At 40.9% G+C, this 13,940-nt stretch overlaps 2 protein-coding genes across 13 annotated transcripts in view; one reads left to right on the top strand and one right to left on the bottom strand.

The window, feature by feature from the left end:
* RpL8 (ribosomal protein L8) overlaps window positions 1-13,940 on the top strand; it is a 107,488-nt gene that overhangs the window by 21,817 nt on the left and 71,731 nt on the right. The window lies entirely within an intron of this gene.
* The window catches only part of Spn (protein phosphatase 1 regulatory subunit spinophilin), a 53,102-nt gene that overhangs the window by 5,693 nt on the left and 33,469 nt on the right, over window positions 1-13,940 (bottom strand). For 6 of the 12 annotated variants that reach the window (XM_036814907.3, XM_036814905.3, XM_036814899.3 and 3 more), the window contains 6 exons: window positions 2,292-2,312; window positions 1,653-2,178; window positions 1,098-1,527; window positions 684-1,036; window positions 419-618; window positions 180-366 (listed from right to left, as the gene is read on the bottom strand). In XM_036814907.3, coding sequence (XP_036670802.2) covers window positions 180-366; window positions 419-618; window positions 684-1,036; window positions 1,098-1,527; window positions 1,653-2,178; window positions 2,292-2,312 — 1,717 coding nt within the window. The remainder of the gene's footprint in view (window positions 1-179; window positions 367-418; window positions 619-683; window positions 1,037-1,097; window positions 1,528-1,652; window positions 2,179-2,291; window positions 2,313-13,940) is intronic. The other 6 variants (XM_036814908.3, XM_036814906.3, XM_036814903.3 and 3 more) reach the window with 3 other exon arrangements.

The following is a 13,940-nucleotide window of genomic DNA, read 5'->3' on the forward strand; positions in this document are numbered from 1 at the left end:
TTCGATTTCAATGATATTTTCAAATCCAATTACCGCTTTGTGCTGCATTTCAATATCCACACAATTTTGAAATTCAGCAAAAGGAGAGAGAAGAGAACACACAAACACACAAGTTAAGCAAGGCTGCAAGAGAGATTCTTTCCGGGATTGGCCATCCCAGGACGCCCTTGAGTCCTTACCTCCTGTAGCAGCCGCTTGAGCGACTCTACCTCCTGCGAATGGGTGGCCTCCACCTCCATGGGATGTTCCACTTGGACGGGACTCGAGGGTCCCTCGCAGACACTCGAATTGGCCGAAACCGGCTGTGTGGAGTCCTCGGAATAATCGAGGGTGCGTCGCAGGTACTCCTCTTGTTGGCTAAAATAACTTCAGATCAATTAATATTTGTTGATTTGACCTATATCCCTGGTTAACTAACCGCTTTAAGCGCTCCTCCTTCTCGCGATCGGCCTGCAAACTCAGTCGTATGAGCTGGGCTACCTCAGAGTTTTCAGGATCGCGCTCGCGTCCGATTTGGAATTTGACTAGACCGGAAGTATTGCGCAGCACCGAAGCTGCATATGCCTGTGTGACGCCCACGAGACTCTTGCCGTCCACCTCAATGATCTGATCGTTGACCTGGGATTAACAAATAATATAATTAGTATTCTGTTTTTAAATATTTCTTAAACCCAAAAACCCACCTGAATTCGACCGTCCCGGGCTGCTGCTCCGTTATCGGTTATGGTTTTCACAAAGATTCCTAGTTTCTCTAAGCCTGCATCGGCGCCAACGCCCATGCCAATTATACTGAGACCCAGACCCTCAGGACCCTTCATCAATTCCACGGGGAAGACGTGCATCTTCTCCACGCGCTTTTCGAGCTCGTATTCCGCCGAAGCGGCCACAGGATCGACATCTTCGTTGCGGCGATCGTAGTCGTTGACGGAGAAAGTGGAGTACACGTGGATGGGACCGGAACTGAAGCGAACTTTGGGATTCTTGCGCACAGTGATGGGCGGATAAGAGCAGTCGTCGTCGTCAAAGTCTAGGAGACCTATAAGATAAAGTAGAATATTAGTATTCTGAACCGCCATAAAGGATAAATTGCAACATACCAGGCACTTCCATCCAGAAGTTGCCATCCTCGAAGTAGTGCACTCCAGCCTCTACAAGTACCTCCTTGCTCCTGACAGGCGGATATTCTGGGATATAGTACTGACTGTCGTCTAGTTCGGTGACCCCAGTGCTCAACACCGTCGAATTGGTGGCCTGTTCGGCATCTGCCAGGGAGTAGGTGGAATTGTGCTTGCTGGAGATGATGCTGTCGTCAATGGTCGTGGTCTGATTGAGTGTGGCATCCGATTGGGTGGACTCCACTGAAACTATGGACTCGTGCAGCGATTCTCCACCAGCGACGTATGTGTGATTCAGATCGGAATGTTTATCTTGTAGATCGTAGCCGTTTTCCAGCTCTTCCCGCTGACCAGGTCCTCGGGACGAAGTAGCGGAGGTGATAAGCAGATTCTCTAGACTGCGCTTGGGTGCCTAAAAGGGAGGGGAAATTATGGATTAAGATATAATCTATACTTTTATTTTATATACTGCATATTAGGGACTCTCCAGAATGCTCGTGAGAGTTCTGGCACACCCCTGATATGAACGGATCCCACCTCAAGGACATCCCGTAGCCACTCGGGCTCGTCGTCGTCGTGGCGAGTGGTGGCTGTGGTGGCCGTCGAGGGGGTGGTGGTGGTGGTCTCTGTCTCTGTGCTGTCGGCCTTGACAAAGGTGGCATTCAGTGGGATGGAGGCATGTCCATAGCCTACAATGTCCACGGCATCAACGTCATCGGAATCGCCGTCAGCCTCGCCGTCGCCATTCACATCGAACTCGGCCCTGGCGTGGTCCTCTTCCTCGTCCTCCTCCTGGAACTCCTCCTGCTGTTCCTCCTCCTCCTCGTCCTCGTCCTCCTCGACAATCGCTGGGACAGCTGCAATTTGAATGTCCTGCTCCCCGTTGGCAGCGGCAGAGGCAGATGCTGATGATTGCCCGGGCAAATCCTCAATGAGATTCTTGATGCTGGTCGGCGATGTTGCTGTGGCAACAACGGCAGCAACTGCCACGCCCACGCTGGGGGCGGCGTTGAGTATTTGCTCGACTTCCTTGGCCTGTTCGTCCGACAGCAGCGACTGTTGTCTGTTTACGATCGGAATTAAAAGCAAGAAAAATAAAAAGAGTTATAGCCAACGTTCTGCACTCTCAAGGGGATCTAGTAAAATAGAGCGAAAAATACAGAAAACAGGACCAACCTGATTTTGTTTTCCAAAATGCTACGCAGACAGGATACAACAGGACAGGAGACACAAGCACAACACAATAACAGGCAATTTACGATAAATAAATGAAAGTAAACAAAGGGAGAAATGCTAAAATTATGAAATATTTATAAAGAGACATGCAAATCATTTTAAATAATACAAATAAATGCATACGATTACGTGCGGCGCTTAAAGATTTATAAACGTTGCAAACGGGCATGTAAATAAAATTAAAGTGCATATAATAACAGTAATTAAGTGGAGATCCCAGCAGGCGACAAGAGTGCGCAATTAAAATGTAATGCAGTTTTAATTCACACTATCAAGCGGTTGGGGTTCCTCCAGTTACCCAGTTACCAGCTACCATTTTCCGCTTCCGATACCAATTTGTTACCTCCAAATTGGTTTTCATTTGTGACCGAGTTGCGGAATCAATTTGCAGGCACCCCTTAGCTACCTTAAACTGTTGATTGCTTAACGCGAATTCTTCAGCAATAATAATATTATCGATAGTCGCAACATTTTTATCGATTTCTTTGTAGGTCTTAGGTTATACCTTACTATTTCACCTTAAAATAATACTGAGTTTTTATAAATAACCATAGATTGTTTAACAACCCTTCTTTAAAAACACGAATTCTTCAGCATCATTAATTCCCTAGAATATTCCATCGATTATTTTGCATTCTTAGCTGAGACACTGCACTAGTTTACCTTAAATTAATAACAAGTCACCCCTTAATTGCACATAATAATAAAGTAAACTTGAGGTCGTGAAATGCAGTCAGCGCCGCAAAGTACGCAATGCCAAATTAAACATGCACGCTTACACGAGCACGTAGCCCAGGGCGAGTTGGGTGGAAAATCGGGTGAAAAGTTATGTCGCATACGCCGTGTTGCACACGCAATGGCACCTGAAGTGAGGAAAACAGGCAGAATAGGTAGAACAGGCAGACAGTTGTCAGTTAAGTTAGCTGGGTGCATTTAACGTTTAAGTGTTTGTCACTCTCACTTGTGCGTGACGTCACGTGTAAGGTGGATATCTCCCTATAGCAGTGTTTGTTAATTACTGCCAACAATTTCCAAGCGACAACGACAACGAGGACGAGTCCACACGTGGAGAAATTAAGGGGATAATAATAATAACCTTTCTATTTCTTCAGGAAACTATTAAAATAAATATTTAATCTTGAAATCCTCATGTTATAGCATTGAACACTACATTTTTGAGTATTAAACTAAACAAATAAAACCTTTTTAAATATGATCTTTCAAGTATTAATATCAAGTACGATCTGCGAACCATTTACTTTTTAGGTGTATATGTAATACAAAATATTTTATAATTAAGATAAAGATTTTTCTACATAAAAATAATGTTATATTGTTTTGACAAATATTTTTCCGTCTTGAAATTGAGCATGGCAGTCCTTTTGAAAATGTTTTTAAATGATAATTTTGTACTATTTGAATTAGTATACTGGAATATTATGTTGTTTCAAATATTTATTTCCAGTGCATTAAGAACACGGCGGCTAATCATTGAAACTAACACACTGAGCCTCAGTTGTTGCAAGTGGTTGATTATGTTGTTGATAATGAGAGCCAAGTGGCAGACACTGAGGCAACAACAAACAGACGGGCGAAGGCCCAAAGTGGCCACTTTCCCGCTTTTCCACTTTCCTCCTCCCATTTTCCCCCCAGGTGGTGCATTTGTGTGCCATGCATTTAAATGAGTTTTTCAGCAGAGTTTCAGTGCATTTATGTAATTGCAATTGCCAATTGGCATTTTCACACGCAAGCCAACAGACTGTAATTAGCTTGGCTTCCCAAAAAAAACATATTGCAAATGGCCTAAAATTCAACGATATTGCCAACAGTTGACGTCAATTTTCGGGGGGTCCATTGGAAAACAATTCGGATATTTCGATAACCCCAATGCAATCCAATAAAATGCAATAAAACAATTAGCCAGCGATTTGCGAACGAAATCTCTATATTTCTCTCAATTTCGTGACCACTCGAACAAAAAACTAACAATCAACACAAAAACAATTGGAATGGCCCAAACAAAAATTGAAAACTTATTTCAGAAGGGGTAACTAAGCGGCTTACGGGTGGAATTTCAAATGGAGTGGAGGTGGACGGATTTAGTTAGGGGTTACGGTTTGGGTAACCCCCACACCCGATGATCTCCTGTAGCCAGGCAAAAACGAAAAGGAATTAGCATAAAGTTATGGCTTTATAATTAAAATAAAAATAACACGCTACCGTTTTTAATTGCTGGGGAATGTGGGACAATCCTCCTTTTTGCTTTTTAAAACCACACCTCTGTGGGTCGCCTAAAGCGAACGCAGTTGCATGCATAACAAAATATTACGCATACGCCGCGTGTGACGCGCGAAACAACGATGACAAAGTTTCGTCAGCGGTGGCAGCGGGAAAATAATTATGAACAAAAAAACCAGGGAATGGGCATCGACTTTAATGATATTTAAAAAACAGATGCGCTGGAAATACTCCAAGCGTTGCACTATGGGAGCTTTATTTCCATAAGTGAAATGTTTAAAACATAATTGTTATTTCGAAACTCATTTGCTATTTATTTTTCTAAATCAAAATAAGAGATTTTAGAAAGCATAAAATACTTAAAAAGGGTATCGATGTAAATTAAGATAAAAATATAGAACCACAAATTTCAATAAATATATTTTTTCGGGCTTTGTTTGTTTTAAATAGCTCTTTAACAACCCACTTTGATTTATGGCAAAAGAAAAACTATTCCCACCCATAGTGCGTAAAGCAAAAAAGAAAATGCGAAAGACAAATGCAATTATGCGACGCTTGGAATTTTCCGTTTGTCCCGTGCAAACAAAGGCGGAAAAGCCGGAAAACCCAGAATGGAAGCGATGTGTGTGTGTGTGTGCTTCAACACTTTTCGTTGCCTATTTATTGGAGCACAAGTTGATTAGGAAAAACGCAACAGACATATGGGGAAAATGGCATAAAGAACGTTTGCATAGAGGGGGTCGCAAACAAGGTCAGTCTGATTATTGTTTCGTGATACATTTTTAATTAATTTAAATAGCAACGGCCAAAGGAAAACCGCAATGCAAAAGCCTTGCCCCACAAAATGAGAGCGGCAGATAAACTCACTCAAGAGCGAGCGGGCGGCTTTCCCTGTGGAAAATCGCTCTCCGAGTGAGTTTTCCATGTGCCATGTGCCTCGCCATTTGGCCCTGGCCCACAATGACGTCATGTGTCTGACTCGGTTAGCCTTCCATTGTTGTGATAAATTTAACAGAATTTATGTTTAGTCATTCGAGAGTTTTACAGCGAGCATTTTCGTTTATTAATAGCTGTTGGCTTGGCTTAGGAGGCGGTGGACTAGACTAGATACTTCCTCCATCCTGCACTCGCATCCGACCATTCGACCAGCACTTTTCAAAGTCACTTGTGTTTGGCGGCAGGGAGAAAGGAGAGGAGAAAATAGAGAAAGTTTCGGCCTGGCTGAACCTGTGCAGTCGAAAAAACCAAGTCAAGGTGAGCTATGACGATGATAATGCGACGATATACGTGAGCGGGGAAAAATATATATAACCACAATTACCTTGTCTATTGTTTGTTGTGGGTTTGGCTTTTAAAAAGTACTCTTACTTGGTTTACAATATTAAGTAATAGGAATCAAATAGAACGAATCAAAATGATAAAAACTGTTGAGGGGATATAAAGAAAAATGAGTCTAGAAGTATGCAGTGAAAAAAGATATCCCACAACTTTCAACTTTTATAAGAACTTTTAAAGACCTAAGGACCCATCGTATTTTTTTTAGTTTTCTGCGGTTGACTTTATAGTTTTTAATTTCATTATGGTTTTTGATTTTGAGGCAAGGGTAGTAAGAAATCTCTAAAATTGCCAAATCACCTAAAAAGGTGTCAAAAAGTATGCAGTAAAAAAGATACAATCGGGTTTTCACATTTCAAATGATTTTCTGCATACTTTTTGGGCACAGCAAGAATATTTCAAAGTCCAAGTGATTTCCAGTTCACGCATCGATTTTTTTTTAAACACCACCCAGATTTACGCATATTCATAGAAAGTCTCTGCGGTTGACTTTTCAATTGTTTGGCACCATTATCGTTTCTGATTTATTTGCATAAATTGGGCCAGCACATCAGAGGTTAACCCGTTTAGCTCTTAATCATATGCAATATCAATTTGAATGCACAGACGCGAAAGCGAAACATTTTCCAGCCAGGGCGGCTATGAAAATTGAAAAACCCATTTTATCATGGCGAACACGTACGGGAAGAGCACAAATTCCACATCGCAGCAGTGGAGAAACAACAATCAGCCAGGAACAATATTTACTGCGTGCGCACTAAAGTATGCTGCAAGAAAAATCACAAACGCAGGACGACGACAAAGGACATCGGCGAGGAGCAGCCAGGGGGTACGTACTGTGAGCACATACGATGACAATGTTGAAAATGACAACTTGGCAACAATTATATTCCAGCATGAGAACGTATTTGTGTGTTGGCCCGCATATGAACAAGAAAATGGAAACAACAATGTCAACAGGATGAGCAACGTTCAATTGAAAACCCATTCGATTCAAGTGGCACGACAATACGATAAACTGTTCTGGAACAATATCAACGTTCTCCCCCCATTCATTGGTAGATTGTGGAGGAAATTGAGGTAATTAAACGCTCGAAGAATCACTCCGAGGGAAAATGAAAAACTTTGCGTCCTTTAATCAGTTCAGAGCAAAAGTTACCTGCCTACATTATTTTCTCCTTCCCCGTTTTTTCTATTTTTTCCAGCAGGGCTCGGTGTGCCAGATGCCAACTACTTAAGTGCTATGCATACACAAATATGTATATAGAAAACTGTTTTAAATATAATTTTGGCACAACTCGACCCACCACCCAAAAAAAAACCCCATCTGGAGGATAAAAATTCCATAACTTGCTACTAAAATGCAAACTTTTGGGAAAACTTTTGCCCGAGCAAAGTGAATGCAACACTTTGGCATTCCCACTTGCAGGCAATCAACGTGGTAAATAAAAACACCCCCCTTCCAGAGCTCTTCACCTATTTATCTTTATCACCCCGGCTTTATCTACCGAATTAGCAGAAACTTCACACATCGCACAACGCCACGGCGATAAATTCTAGTATTTGCCTCAAACTGAAACTTATGCGAACAACTGGGTAAACAGTCACCAGGATTCCGGGACACTGGGACTCCGGGATACGAGGACACCAGTCAGCAGGACAAAACAAAGTGCTAAAGGTGCGTCGTCCCGACCATAAAGTCGCCTTTGGAGAGCTGCTTTTATATCGGATGGGGGAAGCATTAGTGGACCGACGTTGAAGGAATCGCTGAGGGCTAAAAGGAGTAATGGGGGTGGAAAACTTTATAGAATCACGAGTCGCTGGCAGATCACCCTCTGGGTCTTCAGATTTAGTTTGTAAGCCTTTGAATGCTGGACTTTTCATAAAACTTTCCCCTTTTACATGTAGTAAATCATTTATGTTTGCATTTACCTATTTTAGTGTCTTGGATATAAGACATTTTAATTTCTTTTACTTATTTTTCCTAAGCAAACTATTAGACTATCTGATTAAACCAGATACTGGTACAAATATTTGTTTCCTATCAAACAAACCCCTTTATATTCCTATAACAATGTTATATAAGTCTGTTTTATCATTTTTCATAGACCAAATAATTATAATAATTACATTCTCGAACCAAAGAAAGACTTTCTTGCTATTCAAGTTAAATTTAACTGAAATATGTTCCCATCGAACAACCCCCCTCAAATAGTCACCATTATTTTTGGACCCCTTCTAAAACGTAGAGTATCTCAAGAACTATTGAAATAAATACCAACAAATGGGCCAAAGCGTCATTCGTGCTCCATTTCCAAGTTGCCTTCGAAACTTTTGCGTTGCACTTGCAGTGCACTTCCTTTCGCCACCCAGAGCCACCCACTTTGTTGCCATTTTTTGTTGCAATTGAGTGGGAGGGGGCTGGGGGAGGAATAAAAACACTAAAAAATAAAATAAAAAACAAAAGTGGGCAGGACAGGGGCGTGCGATAAGCCAAGCACACAAATAAGATTACAACGCCCGACCAAAGCAGGGGCAACAATAATAAAAGCGAAAGAAATACTAGCACTAAAAACGCGAAACCAAAAACTTTTTTTAAATGCAGTCAAAAGCAAAAGTTCAAGCTAACCAAAAAAAATGAAAGAAAGAATAGAAAAGGGGGAGCTAACCGAAATAAAAATAAAAGGCAAAGTTAAAACCGCCGAAAACAAAAAATTATTGAGAAAGCGTGAAAAAAAGTTGCCAAGCGAAAAGGCAGCGGAAAAATGCTAAAAGCAAAGGGCCAAGTTAACTAGAAAATGGCCAACGGCTAGAGTCATCCAAAAATGGCGCCAACAGAAGTAGCTGCCACTAAGAAAGTTAACCCTCCAATCAGTTTCAGTTCTGCATTCCACTTGTACGAAGACACTTAAAAAAACTAGCTAACTTTTATGAATATTATATATTTATGACCCATAAAACTGTGAGGTGCTTTTCAAATTGTGTAGGATTCAACTTAGGCACAAATTCTTTAATATTATACAATATACATATAATTTTTTAAGCCAAAAGTATGACTTTAGTTCGCAATCCTTTGGGATTTAAAACTATTTCTCAACTGCAGCCAAGCGACCAAACTTCAGGACAAACATTTCTCATAGTGCAGTTGAAAGTACTCCGCAATTACACAGGCCAGTGCCGAAAATGGTCCACAATTGACCAGCAAATTGCCCAAAAATTTGGTCCACTTTCCTCCAAAAAAAAAAAGGATAAGGGAGGAGTCGAGGAGCAGGCCTTGTGTCAAGGACAAACGTTTTGGGGACAGCGAGCTCAGCTGGGCAGGCTGCCAAAAGTAAGAAACAAAAAAAAAATAAGGAAGAGTTGCTCCTGTTGAGCCCCACAAACATTTGGCTGCAAGATAAATGAGAGTTGGACTTGCAGCTGGTTCCCAATTCTTCCACTGGCCACACGACTTTTGGCCAAGGACGACAAGGACATCATCAACACATGGCCGTAACTGCTGTCTCTGCTGCAATTTATGTAAATTGCGGGCTAGTTGAAAGAGGGAGAGTTGAATGCCAGAAAGGCGAGATCGGAGAGTTAAGCAATGGCACTTGCCACTTGCGACAACGCTGCGTATGTGTGATTTCTCTGGGCCTCCGATTTTGCTGCCCTTTTCCAAATGCAAAGGGCTGCAAATGAATTTCAATTTTGCATTTCGAAAAGCATTCCCAGGGGGCGTGAAGTTTTTCAATTAGTTGACCAACTTGCACTTTTGCCGCTCCCAGGCAAATTGTTTCTTTTTTTTGTCCTGGTTGAAATTATGCAATTTATTTCAGTCCATGTGAAAGTTCGAGCGCACAGATAAAATCATACTTCCAGCCCTGAAGTTATGCTAATTGTACAGGCGATAATCATGGGGAAATTTTTCATTTCAACAAAGGGGCTCTGTCGAATATATGGGGTTCACCATAGTAGGGGAGAAGTTTTCCATGTATTCCCTTTCAAGGGAGAAATTGTGCAGAAAATTAGGCAATAACAACAAGAAAAGCTTCGAGTTTATTGCCCTTTCTTTGGGGAATTGAATCAAATGTCTACAGTTTACAGCCATAGAAATTGCAAGGGCTTCAAAATCACTTATAAGGTGACTAAAAGTATGCAGTAAAAAATTACTGTAAATATATTGTAGCCTACTTTTAGACACCAAGTTAAATATCCCTTCTATTGCTTTATACTCCCACGACAAATCCTTGACTTATCCGATCCCACATTAACTCATTTTCCACTGCTGTCACTTGGCTGTAAAATGAGACACTTGTACAATTTAACTAAGCACAGAAACCACTTGCACACAATGCACTTATAGCCCACTATTCATTTCCCAGCCACACCACTCGAGCACCACTGAACCACCTCCCTTTAGCCCACTGAAGCCCCCTGTGGCTTAAGTCGCCACCGCAATTTAAATAAGCTTAAAAGCGCAGCGAAGACTAAAAGCAAACTTGGCTGAAATGCATTTTTGCCCCCGCCTTCTGCTACCAAAAAAGCCAAGGGGAAAACCCAGAGATTCGGAAGGGAAAAACCCAGCATATTGAATGCCAAATGAGCGATTAGCACTTGTCGCCCTGTTGATGCCTTTGGCAATGTCTGCCAGGATGTGACGATGATGAAGGAGCCGGGATAAAGCAGGGGATCCCCCGTTTGTTGGTTTTTTGTGATTGCGCTTAAATTACACTTAACACAAATTCCATTTGAATAAACCAAACGAAATGCACAGGCAAAGTAGACAAGCAAAAAGCTCATTAAAATGTTTAATCAGGAAAATGTGTTGCAAGCCAAGTTGTCTAATGGTGGTCTATTCAAATTAGAGAGGAAAACTTGGTATCATGAAAATGGTGGCAATGTTGATTTAAGTAATTAACACATTGGACATTCATTAGCATAAAAAAGAAGAAGTTTCAACTGATTAACATAATATATAGTTTACGGATTCATATTATTAAATAAGTAATTTAATCTAATGAAACAAATTGCATCATCAGAATGGATAAATATTTATTTACAACAAACATGAAAAGAGGTTAATCTTTTAATTGTATTTTTTTTAAATCCACATAAAAATAGTTCGAAATAAAATTAAGTTCTTGATTATTCACAGAACCATATAAAACAAGAAAAGTTTCTAAATGCTTAGTTTTCAAACATATGTAATTAGCCTAATCGACTTGTAGCTGACCAAGTATTTGGCTTTTCGACCGCAAAAGCCTTGAATGCAATATCTTCGAAATAGACGAGGAGAATGTCAAACCACAAAAGCGTCCTATCAGCAAACAAATCATCATGAGGATGCCCAGAACCAATTGCCATTAATGCATGCGAAGGGAAAACTACAGTAATGGGGAAAGTCCGGAGATGGAGATGGAGTAGGAGAAAGGGAGAAATGTAGAAATGGACAGGGGAACATGTCTCTTTCCCGTTGGCTAGTAAGTACGCTTATTGACAGACTGAAAACTGGCTGAAAACTGTTGAAAACTGGCCACTAACGAGACTCGTGTGTGCGATTCTCGGACACGACAGTTGTCTAATTAAAAGCCAACATGGCAACTGATAATGCCAGCCATAAGGAACCGGATATAGCCCTGAAATGGGATCCGTTCATCATCATCATCTTCGTCGTAGGGGGGGCATAAAATGAAAATGTCATCAGCAGGCAGAAAATAGAGCAAAATAAAATTTCCAACGATGAGCGAACATTAAATATTGATAATAATATTTTTCCACCTACCAAAAGGCGCCCGCACTGTTGACACTTCAGTCTTTCTCCAGTTTCCAGTTTCACGACTTAAAGTTTAATTAAAACTTATTTCCTGCGCTCGAGCACGAAAATGTTAATTAAAACGATGTTCAGAGAGAGATTGCCTCACATTTCGTGCGTTTTTCCGCTTTTGCCACTTTATTTTCAGCCAGCCAAAACGGATTTCGTTTCGCGCGCGGTATTTCCTTTTTTTCCGATTTTCTATTTGTTTTTCTTTTTGGATAGCGTTACTATTTTCCAGCCATGCGACAGGATGAACGAGCGGCGGGCATGTGATTCGAGTGGCTCCGCAAATGCAGGACAAAACTGCACAGGACACGCAGGAGCGGAAAACGAGTGGAAAGTGCAGGCGAGAGCCAGAGAAAACCGAGTGGAAAATCGGTTCGGAAAATGCTCGTTCTCCCTCTGTGTTTTCACTCCAAGTTGAGCGGGCCTCGTCGTCGTCCTCGTCACACGGAAAACGTTCATAAATAAAAGGCCAAAAAAACGGTCGACTAATTGACGTAGCTCACATATTGCCAAAGAAACTACGGTTAAGTGTAATTTTTTCCGCGGCTAAAACGAAATTGGTTATTTGCGTGCGAAACGTGAAAATTCCATGAGGAGGGGGTTCCAAAGAGTTCCAAAGGCAAGGCTACGTAATTCCTGGTAATGGCTCATAATAAATTGCCCCCAAAACAAAAAGCGTCGAAGAGGGAATGCAAATAAGCGTAAAATGGCGAGCATAAAAACTATAACGATTGCTGGGGAATCGTTTGAAAATTGCATTTTAATATGTGGAATGGTAGGAGTTGGGAGCTTCAGGTTCCTCAGCCGGAACACAATAAATCAATGGCAAGTCAATTCTGGGAGCAGCCACGAATCGCTCGCAGAAAGCCAGGCCAAGAATAAATGACTGCGAAAATCTAGATATACTTAAAGCACACACAAAAACCCTTTACCCGCCCTCCTCGAACTCAAACATATTGAGTTCACCTGCAAATGGCTGTCAGTGATGGGAAAAAACAATCTACTGGGGTGAAACATCCATGACTTTTCCAACTCACAGTTAAAGTAAGGTATTTCAGAAACTAAATGGATTGGGTGCAAAACGTTTTGAAAAATACTTTTTAAATTTTCTGTCAATGAACGAGTAATGCGATATCTAGTTATAACCATTTATGAACATTTGAAAATTTAACAATGTATTACTAACATATATTTAGATTTATTTTTAAAAAATCTTAAAGATAATTTAGAAATAACCTTCAAAGAGAACAATGAATAATGGGAAGTCCTCTTTACTGTCTGAAGATACAAAGTCAAGGATGTTCAGGAAACCCTAGACCAGGTGAAATCCACCAAGGAGCTTACTCCCATTAAACAAACTTCAGCCTTAAAGCCCAGGGCCAGTTGGATGGATCAGAGTTGGGAATAGTTAAACAAGTTTGGCAGTTTAAAGTGGCACCGGCTTAGACCATCTACTCAGCTGCACAAAGGGGAGTATTCACATGTACTCCATCTAAAACTCCACCTCCATCTTTCCAACTTGAGCTGCAATCTCATCCCTCCGCCGGAGTCAACACTTCCGGGCGGAACTGACTGCGGATGGCGAGTGCATCAGCAGTTGACAAGCGACAGATTAGCTTACAATTACAACAAAGCCGGCGCTGAAAGGTGACTAAGCCGATGATGAATAGTAACTTGGCTGAGAAGAGTCCACAAAATCCAGAGACCGAGAATGTGGGTGAAATGTAAATGTTTGCTCAATGTGTGAGCGGGTGAGCAAAGTTCAGGCAGGGCCAAGAAAATGATGGGGATGCTGCACATGCAATACCTGGATTTCAGGATTAATTATTGGCTACAAGTAATACAGAAAATGCTAATGAGATGACTACTTAAAATCAACAAAATGGATAATGGCAAATATTGGTATTTTATGTGGTTTTAGGACTGATTAGAGTTACAAGGTCTTTGTGCTGATGAGCTAGGAATAATTGAGATTTAAAATTTGAACAGAGAGAATAAGTTGTGACTATAAAATATATCTATTGCGCTGCTTTAAAATATTAAATTATAATAAAGTAAATAATAAACTAAATTATAGGAAGTACATGCTGGACTATAGATGCAGAAATACATATTTAATTAAAAAACAAAATACTTAAACCAAAAATGTAAAAGCTACAGAACATAACAATAGAGACACATGCTTAAACTACAAGTAATGAGATATTTTTTGA

The sequence above is a fragment of the Drosophila suzukii genome, chromosome 3, assembly GCF_043229965.1.
Source record: "Drosophila suzukii chromosome 3, CBGP_Dsuzu_IsoJpt1.0, whole genome shotgun sequence".
Classification (NCBI taxonomy): domain Eukaryota; kingdom Metazoa; phylum Arthropoda; class Insecta; order Diptera; family Drosophilidae; genus Drosophila; species Drosophila suzukii.